Source organism: Anser cygnoides, chromosome Z (genome assembly GCF_040182565.1).
Source record: "Anser cygnoides isolate HZ-2024a breed goose chromosome Z, Taihu_goose_T2T_genome, whole genome shotgun sequence".
NCBI classification, from domain to species: Eukaryota; Metazoa; Chordata; class Aves; order Anseriformes; family Anatidae; genus Anser; species Anser cygnoides.
Genome location: NC_089912.1, coordinates 19,578,647 through 19,593,007, shown reverse-complemented (window position 1 = coordinate 19,593,007; position 14,361 = coordinate 19,578,647). Strand labels below are relative to the sequence as shown.

The 14,361-nt window shown below is 38.6% G+C and overlaps 1 protein-coding gene across 3 annotated transcripts in view; it reads right to left on the bottom strand.

The window, feature by feature from the left end:
• The window catches only part of DMXL1 (Dmx like 1), an 89,941-nt gene that overhangs the window by 56,448 nt on the left and 19,132 nt on the right, over positions 1-14,361 (bottom strand). For all 3 annotated transcript variants that reach the window (XM_048055072.2, XM_048055073.2, XM_048055075.2), the window contains exons 4-9: positions 13,743-13,821; positions 12,993-13,125; positions 10,619-10,685; positions 8,985-9,160; positions 7,621-7,810; positions 5,258-5,426 (exon numbers count right to left, since the gene is read on the bottom strand). In XM_048055072.2, coding sequence (XP_047911029.2) covers positions 5,258-5,426; positions 7,621-7,810; positions 8,985-9,160; positions 10,619-10,685; positions 12,993-13,125; positions 13,743-13,821 — 814 coding nt within the window. The remainder of the gene's footprint in view (positions 1-5,257; positions 5,427-7,620; positions 7,811-8,984; positions 9,161-10,618; positions 10,686-12,992; positions 13,126-13,742; positions 13,822-14,361) is intronic.

Genomic DNA, 14,361 nt, shown 5'->3' with positions numbered 1-14,361 from the left:
ATAAATGTATTGCCCCTAGTCATTCCTTTCACCACTATCATCTACATTCAGTATTACATTGTTTTGTTGCTATCAACAGGAAATGTTATATGGGAAGGCTCTTCAGTATGCTTACATCAAGACTACAGTATGGCACTGGGTACCAAATTTAGGTGGCAAGGTTTTAGCAGCAGGAACACAGCAGGAGTGGCCTCTGTGAGCAGAGCCCAGCAACTGCCCCATGTCAGAGCAGAGCCAGCTCCAGCTGCTCCAAAAGGGACACGCTGCTGGCCAGAGCTGAGCCATGAGCAATGCTGGGTGGGCCTCTGGGAGAGCAGAGTTAAGGAAGGGAAAGAAGTGCTGGGCTACAGCAGCTGGGAGAGAAGGGTGAGATAATGTAAAGAGAACCAGACCCTCAGCCCCCCAGGTCAGTGCAGCAGGAGGGCAGGAGGTGCTCCAGGCACGCAGCAGCAGTTTCCCTGCAGCTTGTGGAGAGGCCCCTGGTGGAGCAGGCTGTCCCCCTGCAGCCCATGGGTCCCACACGGAGCAGATCTCCACGCTGCAGCCCCCTCGTGGAGGAGCCCCCGGTGGAGCAGGTGGATGTGGCCTGGAGGAGGCTGCGGCCCATGGAGAGCCCCCGCAGGAGCAGGCCCCGGGCCGGAGCTGCAGCCTGTGGAGGGGAGCCCACGCAGGAGCAGGGGGTCTGGGGGGAGCTGCCGCCCACCCGGGGGGGACCCGTGCTGGAGCAGTTTGCTCCTGGGGGATGGATGGACCCCGCGGTACGGAGCCATGTGGGAGCAGTTCTTGACAGGAACTGAAGTCTGCGAGAAGGACCCATATTGGATCAATTTCGGAAGGACAGCATGACATGGGGGGACCCCACACTGGAGCAGAGGAAGAGAGTAAAGATGAAGAAGCAGCAGAGACATAGTATTATGGACTGACTGCAGCCCCCATTCCCCATTCCCCTGCACCACTTGGGGGTGGGACATAAAAGACGGTGGATGGGGTGGGAAAGGTGTTTTTAGTTTGCTTTTAGTTCTCACTGCTCTAGTCTGCTATCAATAGGCAATAAATTATATTAATCTCCCTATGCTGAGTCTGTTTTGCCCATGACGGTAATTGGTGAGTGCTCTCCTTGTCCTTATCACAATTCATGAGCCTTTTTTCGTCATATTTTCTCCCCTTGTGCTTTTGAGGAGCAGGAGTGAGAGTCCTACATGGTGGTGCTGAGCTGCTCATCAGTGTTAAGCCACTCTGGGCTACGTTTCCATAATATGACACTGTGCATATACTTTAATTTTCCTTGTTTTTTTGCTACTATGATTCAGAAAATAAAGCAAATAATTTGAAGATAATGTCCCAATCTTTATTCCAGAACTGAGGCTGCAGCAGGATCAAGGATCACATACAACAGGGCTTACACTGGTGAGAACTAACAGGGTGACCAAAAAACACGTGCTGTAAGGCTATTGCATAAAGCTAGGATTTCTGATTCCTACAGATTCCTTTATTAGTTTACATTGCCACATGATGCTACCCAGTGTGCCAGGTGGCTGTGAAAAATAAATCAGTAATCTCAAAGTAAATAAAGGAAGCAAGTACCAGACTGCTGCAAAGTTACATCATCTGAAACGAGTGGCAAGAAAGCAGCTAGGTGATTTGCTGTCATTCCTTCAAATGGGTCATACAGCAATATGCTAAAAGCTCAACCCACATTTGATTCCCACCTAGAAGCCTCCATAGACATTCTGCTTCTGATCTCTATTTATGCACTGGTACTTAAATTCTATACTCCAAGAGACAAAATATTTTTATTCCAATACTGTTTTCATACTAGTGATGTCTCTGAATTACTTACACTGCAGTCTAGCCTAAGAAAATAACAGAGCACACAAACAGAAGAAAGGACCAGCATGACTACCTACAATTTTATAGTGGGGAGAGGGGATGAAGAGAATATTAGAGAAATATGGTCCATCTGCCTGAAAAAAGCAATTACTGACAGTCACAAAAATAGGGTAATACATTTGGCAAAAGCAGAACTTGGAAGAAAGAAGTCCATTGACTTCTTATAGGACAAAGCTACAGCAAACATGAACGAGAAGGTGGACTGGAAAGATGATTTCTCACATTAGAATACAAATCTATGCACTTTTAGTGTGTAGCACAAAATCTCTAAAGAAATCACTTTTTTTTTTTCCTCAATTCTCCTACCTCAAAACTCCAAAGTTGTTCTATTCTGGAAAATAGAAACTTTTAATGCATCCTCTGGAGGATTTCCAACTTCCAGTTGATGCTCAGTCCTGGGTAAAATCCTTAGTGAGAATCTCTAGTTGCTTCATAAATCACACTTTTTCCAAAAAGCTTCTGAAGTCTTTCGATTCAATAATTCTCTCTGTATATGCCTAGTGATTGATAATCTTGGCTGCCCCTACCCCCTCCCAAATAAAAGAACAAGCAATAAACAATGCTACTTATTCCTTTCAGTGAATGAACTCTACCCAAGCTGAATACTGGAGGGTGCAGCTGACTCAACAAAGGGTTGGGCAGCCATCTAGAGGGAGCTTGACAGGCTGGAGAAACGGGTTGCCAAGAATCTCATGAAGTTCAAGGAAGAGTGCAAAGTCCTGCAGCTGGGGAGGAACAACCCTAGCCACCAGTACACACCAGGGGACACCCAGCTAGAAAGCAACACTGCAGAGAAGGACCTAGGATTTCTGTTAGACACGAAGCTGAGCACAAGTCAGTAACATGCCCTCACTGCTAAAAAGGCTAACACTATTTTTGGCTGCATTAGGCAAGGCACTGCAAGCAGGTCAAGAGAGGTGATCCTTCCCAACACTGACGAGGCCCCACCAGGGGTACTGGGTCCAGTTCTAGACTCCCCAGAACAAGAGGGACGTGGACTTACTGGGAAGAGTTCAGCAAAGAGTCATGGAGATGAAGAAGGGACAGCAGCATCTCCCCTACGAGGAAAGGATGAGAGATCTGGGACTGTTTAGCCTGGAGAACACAAGGCCAAAGGGGATCTTATTAATGTGTACAAATACCTGAAGGGAGAGTGCAAAAGAGGACAGAGCCAGGCTCTTTTCCGTGGTGCCCAGTGTCAGGACAAGAAGCAGTGGGCACCAATTGGAACACCAGAGGTTCCATCTGAACATCAGGAAATACTTCTTTACCATGCAAATGGATGGTGCACTGGCACAGGTTGCCCACAGAGGTCATGGAGTCTCCCTTCTTGAAGTTATTAAAAGCCACCTGGACATGGTCCTGGGCAACCTGCTCTTGGGAGCTTGCCTGAGCAGAGGGCTTGGACCAGATTGCCTCCAGAGGCCCATGCAAGCCTTAAACTGATATTACAGAATCACGGAATGGTTAAGAAATATTAAATAAACTCTCAAGGATTTTGTTTCTTTAAGAAAATAAGTTCAAAAATTAACAACAGGCAACATGCAATAAAAACGAAGATCTTTTTTATTTGATAGCATTACCTTCTAAAAGGTACATGAAGGACAGAAAATGCTGCTCTGGACTTATCTTTTGTCAAGTACTCTGAACATTGTAATAAAAGTAAACTTTGGAGTGAGATCACAAATTGATTTGGTTTAAATCAAAGAAAATACAATTATATATATATATTTTTTTTTTCCAGGTAAGAGCGAACTAAAAGGACTACTTAGAAAAACTGGTTAAACTGACATTCTTAGGGACTTGACTGTGAAGGAAAACAGGTATCTTCAAATTAAGGCTTAAAATGTGAAAGCTGCTTCAAACAGAGGTTCTGCAATAAAGAACAACCTTTCATTCCCCAATCTAGTAAGACCAAATGACTCAAAACACAGTATCAAGAAGGATAATACTAATACAGATGAGAAAGAAGGGGGAAAAAAAAAAGAGGTCAAGGACAATTAAATCTTAGACACCTAGGAAAATATTTTACCATTCTTTTCCAAAATTAATTTTTTCCTATTCTGTGAGCTTGTTGGGCACACTTATATTGCAAAGACTACTAAAAACAAATTAAAGTTTGTTAGATATGTATAAACAAACAGGAAAATAAGTGCATTAAGAACAGATGCAAACAAGAATTCTGAAAGACTGTGCTAACTACATGAAAAGATTAGTTAGCTCTTGTACCATTTGGCAATACAGAATGCATGGAGGGGAACTACAAATTTCCAAGAAGCTTTAAAGAAACATTCCTTTAAGACACTTGGTAGTAATAGATATAGTGACTGCAGATGTTTCCTGTAGAAACAGAGTAACTTGCTGGTACAGCACAAACCAGCAAAAAGTCTGTTTGTTACACTGTATGAAATTCTACATGTATCTGTGAAAGAAACATGAGCTAATACTAAAAAAGATGAAGACTAACTCTAATCTTCTTACAGGAGAAAGTGTTCACAGATTGCTTCAATAAAGCATCAATAAAGGAAACTCATTGTTCTTCGTAATCATACCAAAGATTGTACAGCTACAAATATGACCTAATGCATGAAAGCAAAAAGTGGCCTTTCAAACAATGGTTAGATGGGACAAAAAACAATTTAAAAATACTAAATTTAAGATGGGCCTTAATGGGCAAATATATTACGTAATCCTTTTCTTGAACTACTTAAGTCTGGACACATGAAAACACATCACAGCAGTAAAACCATAATGAAAGGCTCTTTAATAACACATTTCTATTCAGCTTTTCAATTGGTGGACATAATGCTTCATTTTCAGCATGGGCATAAAATTACGAAAACAGAAATATTAGTTATTAGAAGTTTTTTTTTTCTTCCCATAATGCCTTGTAACATAATGCATGAGCAAGACAATATTCAAGCTTATGGAACACAAGATGCAGATGTGTTTTGCCTGGTTCAGAGACAGAACAGTAGTAGGGAGATGCATGGTTACTTCAGACACTTAGTATTAGGTAACATTTTAAACAAAAAAATCTCCAAGCTTCTTATCACTGTGCCGTCTACAATACAGTGCAGGCAGCCAACAAAATTAACATTAAATTTGTAAATCTAGTCACAAATACTGCACCTCAGACCACTGTGAATTTCAGTTAAAAGATGACAGCCATGATTACTGTAGAGAAAATCTGTTCCAAGAATTTTATTACTGGATAAAGGTTCTTCCAAGCATTAAAAGAAACCAACTCGCTAGTCATTTTGCACAATCAGATAAACAGAACTGACAAATTAAAGCTTATGCAGACAATGCATGCCTAAGAGAAAACAGTAATTGCCCAGTAGCAAGGATTTACCATGGTTCTCACCTGTGGCTGGATTGATACTGGCAGCAATATGGAAGTGACAGAGTGCATTTGCATGAGGAGGAATGTTCCTGTGAACTTCGTGAGGATCTTGCTGATGTGGAGAGTATCCAGTATGTGCTACAACAGCACCAGACCTCCTCCTCCCTCGTCGAAAGTGCTTCAGGTTTAACTGCATGAAGAATAAGGTGTCATTTTTAATTCCTTTCAAAAAGAAAAACTAGATTTAATCTTTAAGTGGTTTTCTAAACATTAGGGCATGAAATATTTTTCAGTTTAAAATCTACTTTAAAGTATCAGCAGAGTCTCTTGCAAAAATTACAACATTCAGATTGTACCTTCAGTAGAAAGATACCAGTGCTTTCAGGTTCATTTATAAAGGCCCACACAGCACTGTGACATTGTTACTGTTCCATATTTCAGTGTGCTGACAATACTTCTACAGCTTTTATACTTAAACAGAAAATATTACTGTTTCATAAACATCACGCTTAGTAAAAATTCTGAATGGAAAAAGAAACAAATTCAAATAATTTTGTTTCAGAGAGACTGTGAAAAATTACATCAGTACTTTGCATATGATTGGATGAATAATTCCCCCCTCTTCTCCCATAAGGGCCCTATGAGGGGCCCACAGGGTAAACCCTTAGATTTTAAGGTTCACTCTGGTATTAGGTTTCTGCAACAAGATTTTGGTAGCAGGGGGCTGCAGGGATGGCCTCTGTGAGCAGAGCCCAGCAGCTGCCCCATTGGTAGGGCTGATCCCCATCAGCTCAGAGCCAGCTACAGCTGCTCCAAAAGGGACCCGCAGCTGGCCAGAGCCGAGCTGTAAGCAATGCTGGTTGTGACTCTGGGAGAGTAGATTTAAGAAAGGGAAAAAAAAAACTGCAGTGCAACATCAGCTGGGAGAGGGGAGTGAGAACCAGCCCTGCAGCCCCCAAGGGCAGTGCAGCAGGAGGGCAGGAGGTGCTCCAGGCACGCAGCAGCAGTTCCCCTGCAGCCTGTGGAGAGGCCCCTGGTGGAGCAGGCTGTCCCCCTGCAGCCCATGGGTCCCATGGCAGAGTAGATCTCCACGCCGCAGCCCGTGGAGGACCCACAGGCTTCAAGAACTGTGGGAAGCCTGTACTGGATTAGTTTGGGAAGGACAGCACGACATGGAAGGGACTCTGCATTGGAGCAGAGGAAGAAAGTAAAGATGAAGTAGCAGCAGAGACATAGCATTATGGACCGACTGCAGCCCCCATTCCCCATTCCCCCTGCACTGCTTGGTGGTGAACATAGAAGAGAGTGGATGGAGGGAGAAAGTTTTTTTTTTAGTTTGCTTTGAGATCTCACTGCTTTAGTCTGCTAAAAATCAGCAATAAATTACATTCATCTCCCTTATACTGAGTGTGTTTAGCCTGTGACAGTAATTGGTGAGTGGTCTCCTTGTCCTTATCTCAACCCAAAAGCCTTTCTTCATCATATTTTCTCCCCTTGTCTCTCTGAGGCAGAGTGAAAGAGCAGCATGGTGGTGCTGAGCTATCTGCCACCATTAAATCACCACAAACCCCACCCACAGAAGCAGGTTTATTCCAAATGGAAAACCAATAATTTTTAATATCAACTACAATAGTATTAAAAAGTCACACTCTGCACAGTGCACATTTCAAGTCCATTGTGCTGTAGCTATCTATACAAGTACAAAAAGGTAAAAAAAGATACATGATTTCTATTACAGTTGGTATTTTCCTCTTGGTATTCCTTCATACTTGTTATCCTTTTCATCTGCTTTGCTGCAGAACTCTAATGCTTCACTTTATTTCTGCTTCCTATTGCTTAGAAAACATCTGTTAAGGATCATTTGCCCTAGAGATACAGCTAGAGAGCTGCCTGATCTACCTGAGGACTGTAGCAGGAAGGCAAAGGTCATCTTCTCTCAGTCTTACCACCACCTTTTCCAACTGCACAAGCCAGAGAACATGCCACACCTTCAGAGGTAACAAGTGAACCTCTACCATGCAAAGGCAGCATTATTTGTGGGTTTTACACATCCTGCATACAGAATGTGCTCCATACTGTTCCTGGGCCTTTGAACAAGATAATATAAAAGCACTTTGCTTCAGTCACCTGAATAATGTATGTAGCAGTGATATAATGTCATTGTGTTTTATAATTTAAAGCTCAGTAAAATGGCTGTCAGCTCTTGCTGTCTGCCAGGTAAACACGAGGATGACTTCAAATAAATTTATTGTTTTATAACAATATACAGACCTATTCTATGAAGGATTATAGTTTATAATACATGTTCAAGGTATCAGTTACAATCCTGTCTAAAATTATCTGTGTACATGTGCTTGTTCTCAATGTTCAATTTCACTTCTTACCTCTAATGCATTTTGCATTCGTTCCTTACTTGAAGTATTTCTCTTGAAGTTATTTGTAAAGTTCACTGCTTCAGTCCAATTGTTGTTTCCTCCACCATATAACAGGCTGTCATTGGGTAACAAAGTCTCTGCCCAGAGACGACAAACGTTATCCTTACAGCAAGTCAGGAGTACATTGCAGACAGCACCACTAATGAAAGAAAATTAAAGGTGTGAAGATGCCACTTACAGTCACACAGCATGAAATCAAAGCAACAGTACCAAACTGTTTCCATTACTGGTTTTTAGAATTGCACAAAGTCGCTTGCATACTAAGGAAATAAACATTTGAAGAGACATTCTTGGGAAAACTAATGCTATACGATAGGCTTTCATGTCTATTCAAGTAACCAAACATAAATTACTTCAATAATTTTCAAATCTCAAACTTAATAACAACTGTGGAACACTGAATCATGGATTTCAATTTACAGATTCAGTCATAGCTCCAACAGCAGTATTAATGTATTTTTTTTCCAAAGTCCTTCACACAAAACACTAATAATACTCTGCATACCTGTCCTCAGTTCTCCAGGTCTTACTGTTACTTAGCATTTTCAAAACTACATATTCAAAGCAGAGAAACCAATGCAATATCAGGAATACAACTGCAAATTTAGAACTACAAACTTATCTTAATGACTATTTTTCCAAGTGCAATTTACATTAGGTATATATGCAAAAAATCCGATTAACTTAAACTAGACACTGCAAAAAAATACACAGATCATGAGATTTCCAACTCATGTAAGTTTACAGTTTAGTTTTAGCTAAGATTCAAAAATGCCATGGATCTTCTGACACTGAAGTAGGCATCACAGAATAAGCGGATTTTCCCAACTTATTAAGGGACTATGGTAATGGCTTTATGTTTGTATAAAGGTTGTTTTTAAGGTTTGTATGAAAGACAGCATAAACTTGCCCAAACACAAAGGTATGCAGAATTCAAATGGCTACTGATTGGAATAATAGTCACAGTAAAAGCATGCTTGCAGGATACAAAATCTCTAATGTTATTTCAGTTTGAGATTACGGTTACCTACGAAAACTAGGGAAAGGGTATTTAGGAACAGTCAGAACACAAAATTAAAACCCCCAAACTATCAATTCCAAACGATCATTTTAATCCAATTTGCAGATACTGTTTGACAGAGGTCTAGCTTTGTACTAGGTAGAGAAACAAACTGTAAGAACCATAAGAAATATTTGAATATTTCAGAAAGAAACCATGAAGTGACAGGACTTTTGAATTGCTCTGACTTTTTTCTTTTGGCTTTTTTTTTTTTTGAACAGTTTACAAACCTCACATTGTTAGAGCTACTCACCGTGGCATGAATTTGCTGGTCTTCCTCCATGAGAATGAATTTACTGATCGAGGATGGGCCAAATAAACAAATGAAAAATCAATTTCTTGTGCTTCTTTTCCCGGACTTGCACCTGGTGGTGTTACGGCTGATCGCCAGCTGTCTGTATTGTACCACACTTTCACAAGACAATCGTCCTGGGGTGGGGAAGGGGTTGGCACAATAAATAAGAATACTTTGGATAAGAATATGATGCATCAAAAGGACTTCATACTTTAAAAAGCATCTCCTTGGTTTTAATTTTTCCTCCAAGTGAAATACTTTGCTGATGGCAATAACTCAGCTCAGTAAATAGAACTTCAAAACCCGATTATAAAGAAAACGTGGTAGCAGAGCTGCCTTTTGATCTGTCTTGCCATTACTAATTTGATTTTCATTTTGCTCCTTCTGATTAGCTGTCAGTTTTTAGTTACAAATCTTCAAGCTGTATTGTCATTCAAATATCAATAGCACTGTACTTCGGCAGAAAAAAACAGTTACATATACAACATTCAATTCTAGTACATTCAAACACAAGTAAAAGATGACATCTCGAAATTCAAGCTTGGTTCTTGAGAGACCACTTTTCTTACATATGCAAATAAAAAAAAAGAAAAATCATGTATTTAGAGACCCTGCCCATATATCTTTAAGGACTAGATAAACTAATCTGGATCTAGATTTGCGAGCTGCTGATAAACTCAGTATGTAAATATGTATAAATGGTACATACTAGCATTTTTCCTTTTTAATAATTCTGCAGTCTCTGCTAGATTCTTTATTTTAGACAGCATAAACTTGATGCCTACTTGCATCTGTTAATCTGTGTAAAAACTGCTCATAGTATAAGGTTTTCTGTGTTGCAGTACTGTTTCTGTACTGTGTTTCAGTAATCTGGAAACATAACTTATTCCCTCTCCCTTCCCTCCATCTAATTTGAAAATTCCATAAATTCTCACAAGATTTTTATTTTTTTAACCCATGTCAGTGTGAATCTCCCCTCATACAAAGACAACAGTATTACTCAGAGCTGCAAGCTATTCATTTAGCATCCCTTAATAAGTAGTATAAACTCCTGTATGTATTTGTGATTTTTTTTCACTGGACGCTTAACAACAACTTGACTTCTCTGCTCTCAGTTGTTAGGATATTATTCTCTTATAAAATGCAAACAAGAAGTTTGGTAGTATAAATAAAAGATAAATTTGATAATGCTTAAGAAAGTGAAAAGATATGGTGAGATTATGCTTTATTTTCTCAAGGGGTTTTACTGCTTTTGCTGAGAAGCCACTCGATGGGCAAACAAAGCTGATCTATAAGATGGGCTACAAACTCTGATGTTAACTATGTGGGAAAGTATATTCTGTGTTTTACAGCTTAATACTGACTCAAAATAGGCATTTTAAAATAGTACTCTGAATATTTTATTGTTTTCCCCATCAGTGCATTTATTACCTTTCTCCCAAATTCTCCTTTTACTAAAAGTGTAAAGGTACATAGAGATCACTGGAAAGACTATGCAAAAAAAAAAAGCTATAAAAATGAAAATTTTCATTAGAAAACCTGACAGAAAAAAAAAAGCTATCTGAATTTGTATGAAACAACAAAAAGTTTACCTTTCCAGCAGTAGCAAAAAACTCCCCATCTGGCGAGAACTTCATTAAACAAACTTGAGAAGCAGTTCTACGAAACAAATACATTTAAAAATAGAAAATAAGTTTTAAGAGCTTTTTCAGAACTCTAGACAGTTTTTACCATTGAATTCACAAAAGTGATCTAATTCTTATATGCAGGTGTCCAATGTACTATGTGGAACAATTTAAGCTTTAACAAAGTCAGGAAGGAAGAGGTAAACTTGTGTACAACACCTGGTAAAGGTCACACAGGAAAAACGGGAAACTAAAAAGTTGCTGAGAGCAAACACAATATCCCGTATTACAAATTACTGTAATTGAAAAACTGCGGCTAAACTTGTGTGCTTCACCCCAAATATGCTCCATTTCCACTCTGTAAATAATTGGATTTCAAACTGAGTTCTTTCAGCCCATGTTATCTTCCAAGTTATCTGAAAAAAAGAGACCTCAGTTTCTCATACTCCCCACAGTTATAACTTAAGAAAACAAAAATGTATAAAAATAATAACACACTTAAGTATTTGAAATTAATTCTTATATTAATAGTCAGTGTGGTAGAAGCAGCCACACTGAGAAACCTAGACCTAGTTAAGTGGTTTGTTTCTCCTGTGTTTTACTTTCACTGGAAAATACAAAAAAATGTATTTTACAGGTTTTCAAGCACTGAGCTGGCACCTATACGACAGGCTTATTAGTGGCAACAAGAACATACAAGAATTTAATTATGCACTTAAAGTACGTTGTATATTTTCATCTTGAATTTATTAGACTTGTGTAACAAGTTATAAAGCCTAACTTTTGAAAGGATTAAGTTAGCCATTGGGTCAACGCAAGCATGTTAGTGTACGCAGTAAGAGCAGTAAGTCAATTACAAAATCTGTGCATCAAAGAAAGGCAATTTTCAACTCAATTTCAGCAATGTGCTCCTACTACAGCCAATATTAAGATATTTGGGAATGCCTCCTTCAGACATTAAAAATTATTCTGGCATAGGACAATATTGCAAAATCGGTATCTTGCAAACTTCTTAACATGAAAAAAAACCGTTCTAAATCTAACAAACATACAAATGCTAGAAGACACACAAGCACAAAAGCACTTGCTTGACAGAGCAAGTTCTGTTGACCCTTATCAGGGCCTGCTAGTTCAAAGTACGCAAAACCCACGTCTCATTCTTCCGCAAAATTAGAGGTATTAAACGAAGACTGCTGTAAGGTTTGAGATACAAATGCGAAACTTAATATTGAAGGGACAGAAGAAGATCAGAATCTGCATGTTACTGACTGCTACTACCACACTCCCAGATCCTCAAGCCGTAACTTTGGCATTTTATCTGCAAGCTGACAACTCCTCCCATAAGGAGGAGAAATGATGGCCCAAAGGTTTTATCAATAAATTGAGTAAGTCTTTACTTCGTAATTTATAAAGTTCACCATATTCAAAGGAAAATTTTTCTGTTGGATAATCTTGTGATTTTAAACACTGCTGGTAAAAGTTGGGGAGTACAGGGAAAAAGAAACAATTGGAAGATTTTTTAAAAAGGGCTTTTCCAGGTACATCCAGGGAACTACCTACTAATGACATGTGTTTCATGCAGAGTAATTGCAGGTGGGTCCCTCCAGCCAACCACTTAGGAAGACTTAATTAAAGAGGCTGCCAAACAGAACACTAATCCCAAGCAACCAGTGCACTTGGTGTATTAGAAGAGTCTTCCTGTGGTGGGAAGGACCATGATTTGGCTTAAAAACGGAAGTACTGAACTAAAACTCTTCTGACTGTACCAATACACAGACACAAAAACTCTAAGGATTATCTAGCATGAACATGAGAAAAGCATTCAGAGATGTAGTAAAACAGAATCTGTCCACCTTTGCGTGAATCTTCTAAATATCCAAAATAAATACAGAAAAAGCAAAACGTGGGAGGGTGTGTGCAAAGGAAACAGAGGTGCAGTAGAAGAAATTTATCTGAAGGAATTTTATTTGAATTGGTACTGCAAGCATAATAACCTTCAAATATGCAGCTTTCATCTTACTGTACAAGGAACAAAGTCTGCTAAGATGGTCACAATAGCAGCCTTCACACAGCATTCTAATAGTACTCAATATAATTGAAGATCTGCTTAAAAGCATAAACTACCTCAAAACAACTAGTTACAATTACTTACAACCGATCTTGTAGGAAGAAATAAATGTGACATATTCAAGGGAAATACAATTCAAATTTATCACTTTTAATAATATTTATCAAATTGAAGTATACAATAGGGTTTCACTGTACTACATTAAGTATTTAATCTGAAAGGTATAAACCAGCAAGGAAAAAGGAATTCTTTGTTTCTAAAACAGTTTCTTACTTGCATTGCCAGATACACCTCCATTCTCCACATCCAACATCTGTTCTTTCAGAGCTGTCATTGTCAGAAGAGTTTTCCAAAGGAACATTGGACCAAAGCTGAAGACAATTGGAACCAGTCAAAAGGCGAGTGCCTAAACATGTATTTATAACAATGTAAGTACAAAACAAGTTGAAAAATATAGATTTCTATAAAGACAGAAACAAAACAGTTCTGTGTTCTGAAACCAGATACACTGGAGAACAAAATAATACCAGATATTAAATGTATGCCTTTTTTATAGCAAAGTTACTATAATAGCGGTGTGTCTTTCACACATTCCACTGCACTGATAGATTGGATCAATCCTGAAAGAAGGTAGCTTGTACTCTCCTGTATTATGAGACATATTGACTTCAGTATGTACAGCTGAAATAGTGAAAATCCATCAGATTTTCAGAGCAGTCTTTTCTAAAGAGAGGGACCCAGAGCTACTGTGTATGTCCCTCTTTCACTGTAATACTTATTTAAGCCACTTTTAAAAACATTACATATTGCTGAGATTAGGATAATTAAGTAACACCATACAGATTAATCTAATATTTTGTCTCTCCTCTTGCTACAAGTAACCAAAGGCAGATTTCACTTCACTTTGGTATTTTCTATCATGCTAGAACAAAACCATCTTTTCCTTGTCTCCAAGGAACAGCAAAATCAAAGTAAGAAATCAGTTGCTCAAAGAGTTAAGTGTTTCTTATATTCTCTTCTTACCTGCAGGATCCCACGTTAGATTATGTGCTATACCTTCCAGTACGATTTGAGCATTCTTCTGCCACTGATAATGTAACCTCTGAAACGTTAAGTATTCACAAACATTATCATAGAAATGCTTTCTTCCCCTCCCCTTTTATAATACAAATATCACATCTTCACTACACTCTCCAACTTTTATGAAGGATATTTCTAAAAATAAATGACTACTTATCTAACAAAAATTGTTTCATGCTGATTTTAAAACAAAAGAGCTTTCCATTTATGTGATCAAATAGAGGTTTTTTAACTTAGTTAAATAATAAAGCTTGAAAAAAATTTTGATTATATAATCATCATCAGGATCTGAGCTTTCTAAAAAGGAAGTACAATTTCATTAAAAAATATCAAAAGTACACTTAATGCATTTAGTATTTGATATCAGTAGTACTGTTAAATGAAAGGTTTTCAGTAAGTTCAGGATCTAATATATGATACTAATCTTAAGATAGTTGACAACTCTAGTTTTTGGTTATTACTTCTTTCCTTGAAACAATGTGAGGATTAGAATCACTAAATATTCATCCTGTCTGTCTTCATAATAGGTTATAACATTAAGAACACTGTGGTTTTGTTTTGA